Genomic DNA, 17,590 nt, shown 5'->3' with positions numbered 1-17,590 from the left:
GCGGCATACATGTGGGATCTAGTTCCCTGACCAGGGATCGAACCTGGGTCCCTGCACTGGGAGTGTGGAGTCTTATCCACTGCGCCACCAGTGAAATCCCAAGTTACTGCAGTTTTAAAGTTGGCATGTGTATATTTAATGTTGACCATGCCAAAATGCTCTCCCAAAAAAATGGTACAGACTTATACTCCTATCAACAGTGTATCACTGTTACTTCTCTCACTCTTATCAGCATAAGCATCATCAACCTTATAAACCATTAGACCACGTCTTACTCACTGCTGGTTCCCCATCACCAAGCACTGTGCCTGACACACAGCTACTCAGCCAGTGCTACATGCGTGACAGACGTTGTTAGCATTTCTATGACTGTTGCCAACACTTATTAGGCTGCCCTGGTAAGTAACAAAGATGAGATGATCAAGCTAAATTCCAGGCAAATGATTCTGAAAGCACAAAAGATTATGTCATTAGGATTAGGGTGGAGTAATAACAACAAAAATAATAGCAAAATCTTACACAGTGTTTCTGCACAAGAAACACTTGTTGTCATGTCTCAGTTGTCACCCATGCATTCCAAGCAGTTAGAGGACAGGACAAGGAAGAAAAGGGACACAGGGCAGGTTTCTCCTAAGGAAAGTTCCCAGAAGCTGCCACATGACACTATTTATGATGTCCCATTAAATTTATGGCCACACATAGCCGCAAGGGAGCCTGGGGAATGTAGGTTTGACTTCTCCAGGTCTTCTTGACTTCTCAGATTTGGTTTTCTGTCATGTACAACCAAAAGAATCCTAACATATGCACTCTAACTCCTGGAGTGGGGCTCTGTCACTCAAAGTGTACCATGATGCTGACTCAAACGACTGGGAGCATTTTGTTTTAAAGTTTTAAGGTGGAAACGGCAAATAGCAGCTTACTTTAACCATAAAGGGAAAAAGGTCCACAAAGTTCCTTTTGGGAGAGGACACAACTCCATGTAAATACCGGTTCCTAACTGGTCCCAGCACGTCAAGATAGACCTGCACCAAAAACAAATGTCCAGTTTCACTAGAGTTGTAAAAGTGTTGTTTTTTATTGGACCTACATCATAAGGAGTCTAGTGTAACTGGACCCAATGCATTTTTATTTCAGAAACTGTGACAAAAAAAGTTACCACTGACAGAAAAAATAACCTGTGTACTTTGTCTAGCAGAGTATGTTCAGAAGTATTGGGAAAGAGTCCTCACTTCCTCTACGTGTCATTTTCATATTGTATCTAGCATTCCAAGGGTGTATTTTTCCCTTCAATTTAAACATTTATTGAACATGTATCATATCAGCACTGCTCTAAAGATTAATCAGATTATCACAGAAAGTGGTCAACAAATGAAGCTACTTGCATGAGATATGCTAATTCCCCCCCACACACATACATTTTCCTATTCAGTGCTCACAGTTGTTCTATTACCCCATGAATAGGTATGATTAGTCCCATTTTGCAAATGGCAACACTGAGGCTCAGTGACCTCTTAGCTGGTAAGTGCTAGAGCCAAGGTGTGCACAATGATTTGCCCAGCTCTTGCTCTGCCTCAGGGGTGAAGGACCTGGCGGTTCATGGAAAACACCCACTCCTGAGCATGTTCCACAACAAGCCTTAAAACACAAGGGTGAGGGAGGGGAATACCCTCTCTATGTATGGATGTATTAAGTGGCATTATTTTTAAAACCCAGGAACTGTATATAATCTAAATGCTTAAGTGTGCAGTTAGCCAAATGACTATTTATTCATAGCATTGATGAAGTAGCCAACCAAACTGCTCATCAGGCACTTTTATTAGCATGTTCTAATGTTAAGGGGGAAAAAAAAAAGGATCTAAACACACACATACGTCTCAACCATATAAAAATACTCTCAGGAAAAGGACAGTAAGGAATGTTAGGGGAATTCCTTGGCGGTCTAGTGGTTAGGACTCCACACTTTCACTGCCAGGGGCCTGGGCTCGATCCCTGGTCAAGGTTGGGGAACTAGGATCCCGCAAACCATGTGGCGCGTCCCCAAAAAAGGAATGTAGGCTTGACTAATTCTGGTTAGAGAATTACAGGGGATTTTAAAATTTCTTCCTTGACTTTTATTTTCTAGTTTTTCCACATGAACATCTTTACTCTGATAATCAGAATACTTTTTGTTTTACACTGTGATTTAATGTACACTTTTGTGCTCTGACATAAGCATCACTAGGATTCTCGATGTTTTTACAGTTTTGAAATTTAATATCTTCAAAAGGACTTCAAGGTTATGCATTCAGAGCAAAGCAGACGAAACTGGGGAGGAGATTAAAAAAAAAAAAACGGGGAAGGGTGAGCTGTGACAAAGCGAGAGAGGCATGGACGTATATACACTACCAAACGTAAGGTAGATAGCTAGTGGAAAGCAGCCGCATAGCACAGGGAGATCAGCTCGGTGCTCTGTGACCACCTGGAAGGGTGGGATAGGGAGGGTGGGAGGGAGGGAGACGCAAGAGTGAAGAGATATGGGAACATATGTATATGTATAACTGATTCACTTTGTTATAAAGCAGAAACTAAAACACCATTGTAAAGCAATTATACCACAATAAAGATGTTAAAAAAAAAACCCCACAAAAACATGAGTCAGCCCTTCATATCTGTGAATTGAACCAACCTCAAATCAAAAAATATTTTTTTCAGAAAATTCCAAAAAGCAAAAGTTGAATTAGCCACACACCAGCCACTATATACATTGTATTTACAACTATTCATGTAGCATTTACATTGTATTCGGTATTATAAGTGATGTAGAGATGATTTAAAGTATATGGAAGAATATGTGTGAGTTATATGCAAATACTGTACCATTTTATATAAGGGATTTGAGCATCCTCAGGTTTTGGTATCCTGGGAGATCCTGGGACCAATCACCCATGGATACTAAGGGACGACTCTATATCTTCTAATTTTTTTAGTGACAGATTCTTTTTTTAAATTGTAGTTGATTTACAATATTATATTACTTTCAGGCGTACAGCATAGTGGCTCAGTATTTTAATAGATTATACTCCATTAAAAGTTACTGCAAAATAATGACTATAGTTCCCTCTGCTGTACAATATATCCCTGTTGCTTATCTACTTTATATATAGTAGTTTGTATCTTTTAATCCCATACTCCTATCATGTCCTTTCCCCTTTCCCTCTCCCCACTAGTAACCAGTAGTTTGTTTTCTATATGATACTGTTTTGCTATACACATTCATTTTTTAGATTTCACGTATAAGTGATGCAATACACAATTTGTCTTTCTCTGACTTACTTCACTTCGTATGATATTCTCTAGGTCCATCCACATTGCTGCAAATGGCATTATTTCATTCTTTTTTATGGCTGTATTCCATCGTGTGTATGTATGTATATATACAACATCTTCTTAAGCCAATCTTCTGATGATGGGCACTTGGATTGTTTCCATGTCTTGGCTATTGTAAACAGTGCTGCAATGAACATTGGGATGCATGTATCTTTGTGAATGAGTGTTTTCATTTTTTCCAGATATATACCCAAGAGTGGGATTGTTGGATCATATGGTAGTTCTATTTTTAGTTTTTGAGGAACCTCCATACTGTCTCCATAGTGGCTGTATCAATTTACATTCCCACCAATAGTGTAGCAGGGTTCCCTTTTCCCTGCACCCTCTCCAGAATTTGTTATTTGTAGACTTTTTGATGATAGCCATTCTGACCAGTGTGAGGTGGTATTTTTTTCTTTCTTTCTCTAATAATTAGCGACATCAAGCATCTTTTCATGTGCCTGTTAGCCATCTGTTACGTCTTCTTTCGAAAAATGTCTATTCAGGTTTTCTGCCCTTTTTTTTTTTTTTTTTTTGCTGTACGCGGGCCCCTCACTGTTGTGGCCTCTCCCGTTGCGGAGCACAGGCTCCGGACGCGAAGGCTCAGCGGCCATGGCTCACGGGCCCAGCCGCTCCGCGGCATGTGGGATCTTCCCGGACCGGGGCACGAACCCGTGTCCCCTGCATCGGCAGACAGACTCTCAACCACTAGCGCCACCAGGGAAGCCCCTGCCCATTTTTTTTTTTTTTTTTTTTTTTAACCTTGAACTGTATGAGCTGATTTTGGATATTAACCCCTTGTCAGTCAGGTCATTTGCAAATATTTTCTCCCAGTCAGTATGTTCTTTTCATTTTGCAAATGGTTTCCTTTGCTGTGCAAAAACTTTGAAGTCTAATTAAGGCCAATTTGTTTATTTTTGCTTTTATTTCTTTGGCCTTGAGAGAGAGATCCAAAGAAATATTGCTACGATTTATGTCAAAGAATGTACTGCCGGGCTTCCCTGGTGGTGCAGTGGTTGAGAGTCCGCCTGCCGATGCAGGGGACACGGGCTCGTGCCCCGGTCCAGGAAGATCCCACATGCCACGGAGCAGCTGGGCCCGTGAGCCATGGCCGCTGGGCCTGCTCGTCCGGAGCCTGTGCTCCACAACAGTGAGAGGCCCGCGTAACGAAAAAAAAAAAAAATGTACTGCCTACATTCTCTTCTAGGAGTTTTATGGTTTGGGGTCTTCCATTTAGGTCTTTAATCCATTTTGGGTTTATTTTTGTAGGTGGCGTGAGGGAAGAAATGTTCTAATCACTGTTTTACATGTAGCTGTCCAGTTTTCCCTGCACCACTTATTGAAGTGACTGTCTTCTCTCCATTGTACATTCTTGCCCCTATGCCATAGATTGATTGACCATAGGTGTGTGGGTGCCTCTTATTTTTTCAAGTGGGAGAATGAAATAGGAAACTCTAACTGACATGCCCTCTTAAGGAAGAGAGTTGGGTGGGTGTCTGGCAGTGAGTTTCATCTTTCTTTTTCTTGAGGGGTCTCCTGGCTCGGTGGCAGGATGAAGCCCAAAAGGAAGATATATGGAAGACCTCAGAAGGCATTGTGGAAAGAGTAGAGGTAGGTAGAGGCACCCCCAACTAGGTAGAGAACAGCATCAGTCCCTCCCTCCTTTGCGTCACCCACATTCTTCTTTTAAGCCCAGCCCTGTTGGGTGGATGGGATTTGAGCACTGAACCATCTGGTGGCCATTCCATCTGTAGGCTTTTTGAGGACAGTGACCACATCTTATTAGCTTCTGATTCCCCATTCCCTAGAAGTCTGTGGCTTATGCTTTCAAATCAAACATTTGAAAGCTTTCTAGGTGTGTTTACAGCAAACACTATACCAAAAATAGTCTAGAATAATTACTGTATTTCCCCATCCTTGTCTATTTAATAAAATCTTTGTAGAATAAACTACACCAAGTTTGCTCCCCAGACAAGAAGATGCACATGTCCCTGTGTGTGTGTGTGTATGTGTGTGTACAGTGTGTGTGTGCAGAGCATCTTCAGTCCCCTTGGTTATCAACCAGTAATGACTTTCAACCTGCCTTGAACACACCGCCTCCTTCCCCAGCCCCTCTCTAAAGAGCCACCTGTGGTTAAATGAGGTTTGTGGGTGTGGCACCACCTCCAGCCCCCATTTCTGTGGGGAGCAGCTTCTCCTCCAATGGCCCTGAGGGGTCTGGCCATTCTAGACCCTCCTCTACCACCGCTCATGCACAGGGCCAGCCAAAGGACTCTATTCTCAAGGGCCACAGTGACTGTTCAGAGAAGGGCATGTGGACCAAGGCAGAGCCCCTCCGTGGGATTTTTCGATGCAGAACTGGACAGATGGACAGGCAGGCTTTGCACTTAACAGTGCACATCAAAACTAAAGTCAGCATCCCTCCAGGATTTCAATAAATTCCTCTTACATGACACAATAAATTCTCTTCTGCTGAAGCTACTTTGAGTAGGTTTCCATGTCTTCCTCCTGAAAGAATCCTATTTTTTAAAAAATATATTTTCCAAATTTTCTATAATAAAGACAGACGTTTCTGTTTTAAGTGAAAAATAAAGTTCTGAATCCCAGAACCACACTTTAACATTGACATGGATCTGGGAAAGGCTAGGGAAATGAATGAAATCGCTTGTATAGGCAGCTCCCCTTTCCCCACTGGCCTCAGGACTGCTTCTCTGGCTCTCCCTGCCTGCCTGCCCTCCCCTGCCCCCTGCGAAGAAGCTGCTAGTTCCTGTTTCACTTCCACTAGAAAATCAAGGTCTGTTTTCATTTGAACAACATTCTAAAGAATCGGTGAAGTTTCCCCACCTCAAGCAATAAAAAGCAGCCCAGAGTCCTTGGAGTTGACACCTAAGAAGAATGGAAACTGAAAAGCTGTGACTTAGGAACGTAAGAATGAACATAAGAGTGAAGATATACAATTAGTGATGTCCGCTTGATATTTAGATTTAAACTACAAAGCAAGTTAAACACAGTCACCATTTTGGACATATATTTTATTGTTCAGAAATTTCCACCAGAGCTTATCACGAAGTACCTTTGTCAGGAGATGCCTACGAGAATCCAGAACGGCAAACAGGGACAGGCAGGCCTGTCAGCTCTTCCTGCAAATCCACAAACATGGGGACAACCAGTTCGGCCTCAAGGTGCAAGGTGATGGACCAACAAGGTATAGCCCAGCATCCCCACAGGCAGATCTAGATGAACAGCAGAAAACTTCACAGGTGTGGATTTAAAGTGCGACCTCAAATGACAAACGACTTACTCTGGTGGTGCCCAAACAAGACATCAGAATCTGCAGAAAATCAAATCTATCATGATCAGCGTTCCTACCTGAATGAAGTTAACCTCCTAAACCAGCTGACCTTATTAAGTTTTTACTCATTTATTTTAAAACCAAACCAAGTGTATATGACATCTTTTTAAAAAAATCATGTAAACATTGCAAAATTTTTAGGGGTTATTTATAATCTGAAGAGATTTATTAAAAAAACTACTGGACTTGTTAAAACTACAAATACTAACCCTACCCCACCCCCCCATGAAAAAAGCAATTGTTACAAAAATATAAAAAATATACTAGCTTCTACTATTTAACCTTTCCACCAGAAATCTCACAACTCTGGGACACATCCTGGTTTTTATACCATCAACAAGCACAAGTGCAATTTTCTCAAATTTTTAAGGAAGAAAAAGTCCCCAAACATTCCCTTTGTTACTTGAGATTGTGGCTACTTTCTTCATAGGGACTGTAATGCTAGTGGTAAGGACAGTTTGAAGTTTCCTATTGCATCCCCTGCATGGACCCGGCATGGGAATTATAGCACAGGAGGCTGCTTTCAAAGCTCACTCCTTTAGCCTTTTCAGATTTCTCTCCAGTCCCTTCAATTCCACTTTGGGACTTGCTGGATCCCCAGACTCCTGAGCTGGCCTTGGCTTCCCTAACCGCCCACCAGGGAAGGCCCACAGTAGGAAAAGAGGGCGTAAGCCTGCTGCCACCCGTAGTGCCCACTTTCTGGGGGCACAGGTTGGGCCCTGCACCCAGGTTTGCTCATACCAGGGAAACTGTGCACTTGGTGGATGATCCCCCAACTCCCACCCCCTCCCCCGAGAGATGACTGATGCTACAGGACAGTCTGCAGAGTCTGGGAGGGGAGCCAGAAGCAGATGTGGAGGCAAAACACTTTGCATATAAGGTAAAATACTTCTATAAACTTTGAATCGGATCACATGTACACAGCAGCCACGCTACCAGGCACTTTGACCAATTAAGAGCTAGGAAAGGGACCAAATTCCGCTTGAAACAACTCAACAAACACTATGGGAAGGGGGTGTGGTTTAACTGTCTTCATGTCCTTAAGGATACCCCTCCCTCACTAGAACGTTTTCAGTGTTTCCTTGCCCTACTATCACCTAAAGGCTCACTCAAGCCCTTGGATGAGACTGCTTGTTTGCTGGGTAACAGTGGGATGGATCCACACACCACCAGGTAGAATCCCTCTACGTGACTGGGATATTGCTGGGCTGAACCCTGTGCCCCTGGAGTCCAAGGAGATCCCTGGACGGGCGTCCCAGCCTAAGCATGCCCAAGAGAACCCTTCACCCAAAGCCCTCGTGTGTGCAGAGTCCTCACTACCTGCTGTGTGCTCCCACGTGGAGGCCCGGTTCAAATCGGAGCCTGGCTCACACCCACTCCTCCCCTGCAGGACCCTCTGACCTTGGCCATAGCCCCCGGTGCCCGCCACCACCTAGTCTGGCATGCGGTCCAGCCCCATGCGCTGCTGCCCTTACCATTCTTGTCTGAGAGCAGGCTGCCTGCCTCCAGGTCAGAAGGGCGGGCCCTCTCGGAGCCTCCAGTGGACTCTAGGCTCTCCTGTTTGAAGGACTAGATTTTCATACTGCTAAAGGTTTTATTTCACAGATCATGGTGGTGAGTTTGCGATTTCCAGTCCTCACCATGGTTAAGTTATACATTTCCCGACACCTTGTTTCTCCAGATCTGAAACAGCTCACCCAACACACCCTGGTTGTTTCAACCCCAAAAGACTTTTCCAAAAGCAACAACAACAGATTCAGAAAACACCACCATATATGCTGAGCAAGTCCCCTCTACTTTGGTTGCATCAAAAAACAGGGCTTCTGAGACAACCCCAATTCACATTTGCTCAGAAGAGAGGTGCTCCCAACATCAAGGCACAAAGAAAGAAGTCTCCTGGGGCAAAATGACGATGAAAGCGACCAGTGGCCTTCGTAAGGCCTGAGGCGGAGTCGCTGGGGGGGCGAATCCAGTCTGGGCTGGGTGGGCATCAGGAGGAAGGCTGAGGGCCAGGTCTCCCTCTGGGGCCTGAGGAGTCGTCACGCGTACTTCTCCAGGAACTTTATGTGAAAGTCCTTCACCTTCTGTAGAACCGTCTTTAGCTTCTCCACCGGAGGAAGAATGGTCATTCTGTCAGGAAAGAGAACAGCGTCAGTCAGAGACAAGTGGCTCTGGAAAAGGGGAGAGAAGTGAACCTGGCAGGTCACTCCTCCACCTGCAGCTGCAGAGACCAGGTGGTGCGGGCAAGTTGTGTGGGGAGGGACAGGCCTGTCTTGTCCACTGCGATGGCTCCAGGCTCTGGACAGCACCTGGCACTTGTTGAACCACTTTCTCCCACCATTCACACATTTTTTTACCCAACTCGTATACGTGAACAAAAGCAATAAGCTGGTGGCAGCATCTCAGCTCACTAACACATCCACCCATAATCACAGAAGGTCTGCCCAACACTCTGACAGGTGCATAGAACTTTCTCCAGCGCACGACTCTTGGTATTTCCTATGGCTACAGAGCGAGACTCCATTCCTGCTAGACAGGCCTTTTCCATCTCCACCATCAGTCTCACAGTGAGAACCTCCAGTCATAACTTTCCTCCACAGGAATTCCCACATTGCCATGGTAACTAACTCCTCCCTCCAATACGGTCAGCCTGCTTCCCAGCCTTAAGGGCAGCCCTGGAGAAGTAACCACCTCTTGAATGACCTGTGAATTGCCAAGGTGAATCCAACAAGGGTGGAAAGGCCATCCACACCACCCACACGTTTGTCCACTGCGGGGGATGGGGGGTGGGGCCCTACCCACGGACCTTCACTGCCTCAACACTTAGCCCCAGGTGCTAAGCCCATGATATTTCTTTTTTTAGCATCTGCTGCAGGAAACATCTGAGAGTGCTGCGCATGGAGAGGGTGCTGTTTGGAACAGAACTGGCCTCAGCGGAAGACCTGGCTGACCTGCTCCGGCTCGCCCAGCAGAGTCACATGCCTGTGAAAGGAGGCACAGCAATTCCACCATGTCTCAGAGGCAACATCTCAGCAGGCTTTTGGTGCAATGGACAAGCTATTGAGCTCCTGGATGCTGTATGATACCATCACAGAGTTGAAAAGGGACAGGGGAAGGAAAAGAAAACATAGCACGGGAACACTGCAGATGGCATATGATAGATGGGGGCAGTGGAGGGGAGATAGAGCAGTCAAGGAGATGACCCTGGCGTCGCCCACAGTCTTCCTTAGTCCCTGGCACAGGGTCTCAGCTACCTCTGCAGCAGGACAGAATGGGAGTGGGATGGGGGGACAGGGGCTCCACACATCCCAGTCTCTGTAGGTGCCTTGATGTTAAGAAGCCCAAGTTTCCCAAGACAAACCCGGGACCAGCCCGCCGGTGCAGAGGAAGTGGTACCTGAAGTGGTAGGTGCCTTCCCTCTGCCCAAAGCCACTGCCGGGCACGACACAGATGCCCGTCTCCTCCAGGAGCTTCATGCAGTAGAACATGTCGGGGGCCATCTTATGGGCCTGTGGGAGTGGGACAGAACTTAGGATTCATTCCTGGTTTCGCACTGTACAAACATTACAATCTCAAAGCCAAATACACTTGAGATGGCAGGTTCTTTCCCATGGCAGGGCCCTTCTGCCCTCCCTTCCTGTGAGAACCAAGGCAGGATGCTGGGTGCTGTAAGCAGCTGGGGCCAGGAACAAAGAACCCAAAGGCCACTGTGGGACAGCCATGGGCTGCGGGGCTTCTGCTCTCCAGTGGGGAGTGCCAGCCTGTTGCCTGTGTACCCTACCCCCACGGAGCAGCTCCACAAGCATTGGCTGTGTCCTATACGCCAAGCCAGGGCCCTGAGGTCTCTGCCCAGGGGGCCTCAAGGAACAAGCCTCTCAGGGGCCCTACTGTTGGTGCTTCTCACACTTCGGTTTGCACAATCAGGCCACCTGTTAAATAGGTTCTCAGGCTCCAACACCAGAAATTCTGATTCAATTGGCTGAGGGGTGGGGCCAGATTTTGAATGTTTAACAAGGTATCGAGGAGGTAAGCAGGTAGAAGGACACTTTCAGAGATACGGCTCTGGCCCTTGATCCTCAAACCAGGGTCTGTGGCACCACCTGAGAACTTACTAGAAACGCAGAATCTTGGGCCCCTCCAAAGATTTCTTGAACCAGTATCGGCATTTTTAACAGGACCCCAGGTGATCCACGTACACACTCAAGTCTGAGAAGCGCTGCTCTAGGGTACTGTGGCCAGGTGAAAGAGACTGCTCTTGATGCTTCCCCAGCATCTGTTCAACAGGCAACGGACGCGCAGGCTCAGCGGCCATGGCTCACGGGCCCAGCCGCTCCGCGGCACGTGGGATCTTCCTGAACTGGGGCACGAACCCGTGTTCCCTGTATCGGCAGGCGGACTCTCAACCACTGCGCCACCAGGGAAGCCCTCTGTTCAGTTTTAAATGCATCATATCACATGTGGGCACCTGCCTTCAGCACACCGCTCACCTGGGGCCGGCCTCACACCCACCACATCAACACAGCATGCTGCAGGGCTGGGTCTCTGAGAGCCCGTCATCTTTACACACTAAGTACCATCTGACCAACAGATACACAAAGTTCAGAGCCTCTAGGGCCAACACTTTAGCTCCCCATGGCAAGAAGCAGTCCCATGTGAACCCAGTGAGAGAGCCAGCCCTGACCTGGCACCCCTGACCTGAGCTGCCTCCATGGCTTTGGCAGGGATGAAGATTCGAGGAAAGGCGTACATGGCCCCCTGCAAGGGGTTGCAGTGAATTCCTGGGACTTGGTTAAACAGGTCTTCTGTCAGCTTAGCTTTTCTGGCCAGATTACCCAAGACGGACTCTTTCTCCTGATGAGACAGAGAAAGCACAGGAGTTAGCATCTCTGGACATCATGGCTCCAGACCCTGGAAACTATCCCTTCAAACTGGGGCGTCAGGGCAGACTGGTGAAGGTGAGCTTGCGTGTGCATAAGCACAGCAAATGGGGGAGGTGGGCAAAACACATGTCCCTCTGCAGGAACTTCTTCCATAGACGCTCAGCCCATGAGGCTGCCATGTGCCCTGGGGCAGGAGCACACGGGCCACAGGTAGGTCCTAGGTAGCCTGTGTCATGGGTTCTACTTTTTTTTTTTTTTTTGCGGTACGCGGGCCTCTCACTGTTGTGGCCTCTCCCGTTGCGGAGCACAGGCTCCGGACGCCCAGGCTTAGCGGCCATGGCTCACGGGCTCAGCCGCTCCATGGCATGTGGGATCTTCCCAGACCGGGGCACGAACCCGTGTCCCCTGCATCGGTAGGCGGACTCTCAACCACTGCGCCACCAGGGAAGCCCATGGGTTCTACTCTTGTACCAGGATGTCATTCCTGAAAATGAGAAAAACCAGTCCCTGCCCATTGGTCTGAATGAACTTGGGCCTGGATGGAACACCCTAGAACATGCTTCTAGGAGACAGCCCCACCACTTCATTTTGGGGAGTCACCCTTCCCCCAATCCATGTGGTGTGTTTGGGGCACGTGATCCAGGCAAAGCACATCAGTGACAGGCTCAGAGCTGGACATGTGTCCAAAGCTGGAGGAAGCAGTCCAGCACTTCTGCAAGTACTACTGGAATGTGTGGGTGAAGAGCTGTGGCCTGCGGATGAGCGGATCAGCAAAATGTAGCATGTACACACAGGGGAATGTCACTCAGCCTTAAACAGGAGGCACAGTCCGACACATGCCACAACAGGGATAAACCCTGAGGACGTCATGCTAATTGAAATAAAGTCACAAGAAGACAAACACTGTATATGAGGTACCTAGAGTAGTCATATTCATAGAGAGTAGAGTAGAGGTTACCAGGGGCTGGGGGGGAGGGGGAAATGAGGAGTTATTGTTTAATGGGTACAGAGCTTCAGTCTGGGATGATGAAAAGTTCCTGGAGATGGACGGTGGTAATGGTTGCACAACAATGAGTGTACTTTATGCATTAAACTGTTCAGTTAAAAATGATCCAAATGGTAAATTGCATGTTCTGTGTATCTTACCACAATTTTTAAAAAAGGTTGTGAATCTAGAACAGCTGGGAACTGACTTCTTGGTTATATGACCAATAAATTCCATTTCTGTTTAAACTACTTAGAGTTGGGTTTTTCTCACTTGCAGTTAAAAAGGTTTGACTGCATCACTTCAAGCTGCAAGGACAGCCTGCAGCTGTGGCCCGTGGCCTAGAATCAATGCCATGCTCATCCATCTCCCCCTTTTAGTTTAGTAACAGAATCATTCCCCTCCCACTCCCACCCAGGGTGTTCTCAGGACACAAGGCCATTCCCTCTGGGCGCCTGCCCATCCGTGGTGCTCACAGGCGAGAAACAGGAAGGGGTGCACCCCGCCCCCCCCCACATGCAACAGTCCTCCCACTTCAAATACAGCCCAGCTGCATCCTGAGACTTAACCTCATTGGGGTGAGTCAGGCGCCACGTGGAACCACGAGCACCCCCAGGAGGCCATCTAGACAGAGGCTGGCCATTGAGACAATACATGGTGAACACTGGTCACAGCAGTGATGCAGACAGGCCGTGGGACAAGCTGACTCACCCTGCTGAACTGCTCGAAGGATTCCTCTCCTGGCACCGGGGGGTTCACAACGATGTCCATGGCAGCCTGCCCAGACACTGGCGGGCACAGACGCACCGAGAGCAGCTTTACCAGCTGGCCCTTGATCTCAGGGTGCAGGTTGATCACCTCCATGTAGCCTCCTCTGTAGCCACACCTAAAAGGTTGAAGACAGGGAGAGGACCCACCAGTCACAGAGAGACCTCTACTAAGTGCATCCAGCCGGCCAGAATCTTCTGTAAACATCCCCATGCCCAACACTGAGTTTCCAGGTGTGGCTGAGTTCTTGCCAGTGGAAAGTGAAAGGGAGTGATATGTGTAAATTCCACATCACTTCCTTAAAAGCATGCTCTCTCCTTCCTCTCTCCCTTTCCCCACTTCCTGAGGAATGCACACACCAGAGCAGCAGCCTCAGTGCCCCATGTTGAGAAAACAGGGCCAGCCCACCAGCCCATCTCTGAATGACCTCACGGGGCAGAGCCAGTCCTGGACTCCCCCTACCTTTGGGCTGTTATCACAGAGACACACTTCCATCTTGTTTGAGCCACTGTATTTTGGGGCCTTTTGGTTAGAGCAGCTTAGCCTGACTCTTAACTTATACGCTAGCCCTGCTCCAAAGGGGCATGTGATTCAGGCTGGGCACCCCCTGCACAGGTTCGAGGGGTGGGCATGTGAGCAGTAGCCTGAGGATTTGGCTAGAACTTTCTGATGCCTGAAAACAAAGCCAACCCAAAGGAGAGCAAAGCAGGGAATTCCCTGGCAGTCCAGTGGTTAGGACTTGGCACTTCCACCGCCGAGGGCCAGGGTTCAATTCCTGGTAAGGGAACTAAGACCCCACAAGCCAGGCAGTGTGGCCAAAAAAAAGGAAAGCAGAGCTGAGAAAGAAAACAAGACAAGGCCAGAAAGCAGAAAGAGATCTGGTGACACTTTTAAGCCCCCTGATTAAACTTTACTCTTTGACTTTTTAAATTTTATTTACTTTTTATTTTTTTTTTGGCTGCGTTGGGTGTTTGTTGCTGTGTGCGGGCTTTCTCTAGCTGCGGTGAGCAGGGGCTACTCTTCGTTGCGGTGCACAGGCTTCTCATTGTGGTGGCTTCTCTTGTTGCAGAGCACGGGTTCTAGGTGTGCGGGCTTCAGTAGTTGTGGCTCGCGAGCTCTAGAGCACATGCTCAGTAGTTGTGGTGCATGGGCTTAGTTGCTCTGCAGCATGTGGGATCTTCCCAGACCAGGGCTCAAACCCGTGTCCCCTGCACTGGCAGGCGGATTCTTAAACACTGCACCACCAGGGAAGTCCACTCCTTGATTTTTTTTTTTTTTTTTTTTGCGATACACAGGCCTCTCACTGCTGTGGCCTCTCCCGTTGCGGAGCACAGGCTCCAGGTGCGCAGGCTCAGCGGCCATGGCTCACAGGCCCAGCTGCTCCGCAGCATGTGGGATCTTCCCGGACCGGGTCACGAACCCGTGTCCCATGCATCGGCAGGCGGACTCTCAACCACTGCACCACCAGGGAAGCCCTCCTTGACTTTTTACTGATAAAGATTAAAATAAATTTTTTTTAAGATTTATTATTTACTTATTTATTTAACTTTATTTTTGGCTCCGTCAGGTCTTAGTTGCGGCACGTGGGATATTCGTTGAGGCGTGTGGGATCTTTCATTGCGGCGCATGGGCTTCTCTCTAGTTGTGGCGTGCGGGTTTTCTCTCTAGTTGTGGTGCGTGGGCTCTGTTGTTTGTGGTACGTGGGCTCTAGTTGAGGCGTGCAAACTCAGTAGTTGTGGCCCGTGGGCTTAGTTGCCCCATGGCATGTGGGATCTTAGTTCCCTGGCTAGGAATCAAACCCACGTACCCTGCATTGTAAGGCGGATTCTTTATTTTACTTTATTTTTTAATTTTATTTTTGGCTGTGTTGGGTCTTCATTGCTGCACGCGGGCTTTCTTTAGTTGCGGTGAGGGGGGCTACTCTTTACTGCAGTGTGCGGGCTTCTCATTGTGGTGGCTTCTCTTGTTGTGGAGCACAGGTTCTAGGTGTGCGGGCTTCAGTATTGCAGCTCGAGGACTCTAGAGCACAGGCTCAGTAGTTGTGGCGTACGGGCTTAGTTGCTCTGCGGCATGTGGGATCTTCCCTGACCAGGGAATCGAACCCACGTCCCCTGCACTGGCATGTGGATTCTTAACCACTGTGCCACCAGGCAAGTCCCTGTAAGGCAGATTCTTTACCACTGGACCACCAGGGAAGTGCCCTGATATGGATTTTTTAAAAAGCCTCTTTGATATAGGCCAGTTCAACTTGAGTTTCTGTTACGTATTTCCAAAAGCATCCTGACTGATATACAGTCAAATCTCATGAAAATAAGCTGAGATCATACAGTCAAAAACAAAAACAAAAACCTTTCAGAACGAAGTCAGCTCCATCAGCCACACTTTCTGGACTGTGATTGATAACATTCAGACTAATAAGCACAGAAACGCAGGCACCAGCTCCTGCCTTCCTCTGTACGTGTACCACACCCACACAACCTCAGAGCACCTGATACGATGAGACACTCGATAAAACACTTTTGGGATCAGGCTGCAGAATGAACTGGCAGAGACAGATCCCCATGTGATCCCTCAACTCGCTTTTCCAATGCGGGAAGATAAATTCTGGCATCTCGGAAACGTTTCCTGTAACAAAGTTGAAAGAAGAAACTTTCTGCTTTATTCTCTGCTGATGAGCAGAATATCAAATTGGGCAAATCAGTCTGATCCTAGGTAATCAGGATCTGAGGGCAACAGGATACCACCTCAGGTTACCAACATCCAGGGTATTACCATTAAAACAGTCATCAGTAACACAGATGGAAAGATGGGTGGGTATGTGACAAACACACTTGAGTTTGAAAAATGAGTTAATGGAGAACATATTTGTTTAGGAAAAGAGCTACACAACACATGAAAGCCTAGCAAGGAGACAGCATCACTACTGGGGTAGACCAGAAAGACCAGCATAGATCAACCCCTGCCCACATCAAATATAGCCAAGAACAGTTGGGTGACCATCCCAAGGGGACAGCTCCCTTGACCTGGCTAAAATATTTCTTGAAGCTTCGCAGTTACACTGGCCTGCACACCTCCTCCTGACACCTGGCATAAAGCAGAACTCCCACAACGCTGGGGAATGAATGTCCTTAGCTGTAAATACACTGGCCTTTCCATCTCAGTCTAGTTTGTAGGCTCCTCCTCTCCTCCCCTAACTGCTGAGCAGGGAGGGCCTGGGCCCAGTCCTTGGACCTCTTCTCTATTTGTACTCACCCCTGGTGAGACATCCAGGCTCAGAGATCTGTCTAACAACTCATACATTGACATCTCATAAACTTTAATCTCCAGCTGGATATCAGCCCTGAGCTGCAGACTCACACATCCATCTCCATCTGGACATCCAATAGGCATCTGCAAATTCTACACATCCAAAACCAACTTCTAATTTTACCCCAAAACCTGCTTCACAAACAGCAATCCTCATCTATTGATGGCAACTCTATCCTTCCTGCTGTTTGAACAAAAAACTTGGGAATCATCCGAGACTTCCCTCTCTCACACCCACCTTTTCCATCAAGCAACACCTGTCAACTCTACCTTCAAACATATCCAAGATCAAACATCTTCTCCCCACCTCTACCCTGGCCCACGATATCTCCCCTGGACCATAACAGCCTTTTGACTCGAATGCCCACTTCTGTCCCTACCCTCATCACACAGCAACCAGAGAATCTGGTAAAACATAAGTCAGGAGAAGTCACACCTCTGTGTAAACCCTCCAAGGGTTCCCATCTCACTCTGAGTAAAAGTAAAAAATAACCTAAGTAGCTCGGGTGATCTGGCCTCCTATGACTTTTTTTGGTCGCAACTTCTGCCACTTTCTCTCTCACTCCTTTCTAGTCTCCTTGCCACTCCTCAAACAGCTGCTCCTTCCACCTCAGGGCCTTTGCATGTGCTGTTCCCTCTGTCTGGAATGCTCTTTCCTCAGACATCTGTGTAGCTCCCCACAACCCCTCCCTTGGGTCTTAACTCAAAAGCCAACTCCTCAGTGACCAGACCCCACCTCTCGGCATTCCCATCTCTTCTCTAATTATTTTTGCCCACTTGACATGTGATATTCGTTTGTCTATTGCCTCTCTCTCCTCACTAAAGCATAACTCTGTGAGGGCAGGGATGGCTGTTGTTTGCTCACTGCTATAACCTCAGTGCCGAGATCAGTACTGGACTCATAGCATGTGCTCAATAAATATTAGCTGAATGAATGAATACAGGATTGAAGCT

The 17,590-nt window shown here is 47.6% G+C and overlaps 1 protein-coding gene across 2 annotated transcripts in view; it reads right to left on the bottom strand.

The window, feature by feature from the left end:
* Positions 1 to 6,356: 6,356 nt before the first annotated feature.
* Positions 6,357 to 17,590, bottom strand: part of GPT2 (glutamic--pyruvic transaminase 2) — a 35,913-nt gene continuing 24,679 nt past the window's right edge. Inside the window, exons 9-12 of one of the 2 annotated variants that reach the window (XR_004034430.2) lie at positions 13,274 to 13,448; positions 11,379 to 11,548; positions 10,094 to 10,206; positions 6,357 to 8,827 (exon numbers count right to left, since the gene is read on the bottom strand). Coding sequence is in view for 1 of the 2 variants with exons in the window: in XM_030833065.2 (XP_030688925.1) it covers positions 8,737 to 8,827; positions 10,094 to 10,206; positions 11,393 to 11,548; positions 13,274 to 13,448 (535 nt within the window). In the remaining variant the exon portion in view is untranslated. The remainder of the gene's footprint in view (positions 8,828 to 10,093; positions 10,207 to 11,378; positions 11,549 to 13,273; positions 13,449 to 17,590) is intronic. The other variant, XM_030833065.2, reaches the window with a different exon arrangement.

This window comes from Globicephala melas, chromosome 19 (genome assembly GCF_963455315.2).
Source record: "Globicephala melas chromosome 19, mGloMel1.2, whole genome shotgun sequence".
Taxonomy (NCBI): domain Eukaryota; kingdom Metazoa; phylum Chordata; class Mammalia; order Artiodactyla; family Delphinidae; genus Globicephala; species Globicephala melas.
Note: the sequence above shows the minus strand (reverse complement) of the source record. Positions and strands in the feature narration are given on the sequence as shown.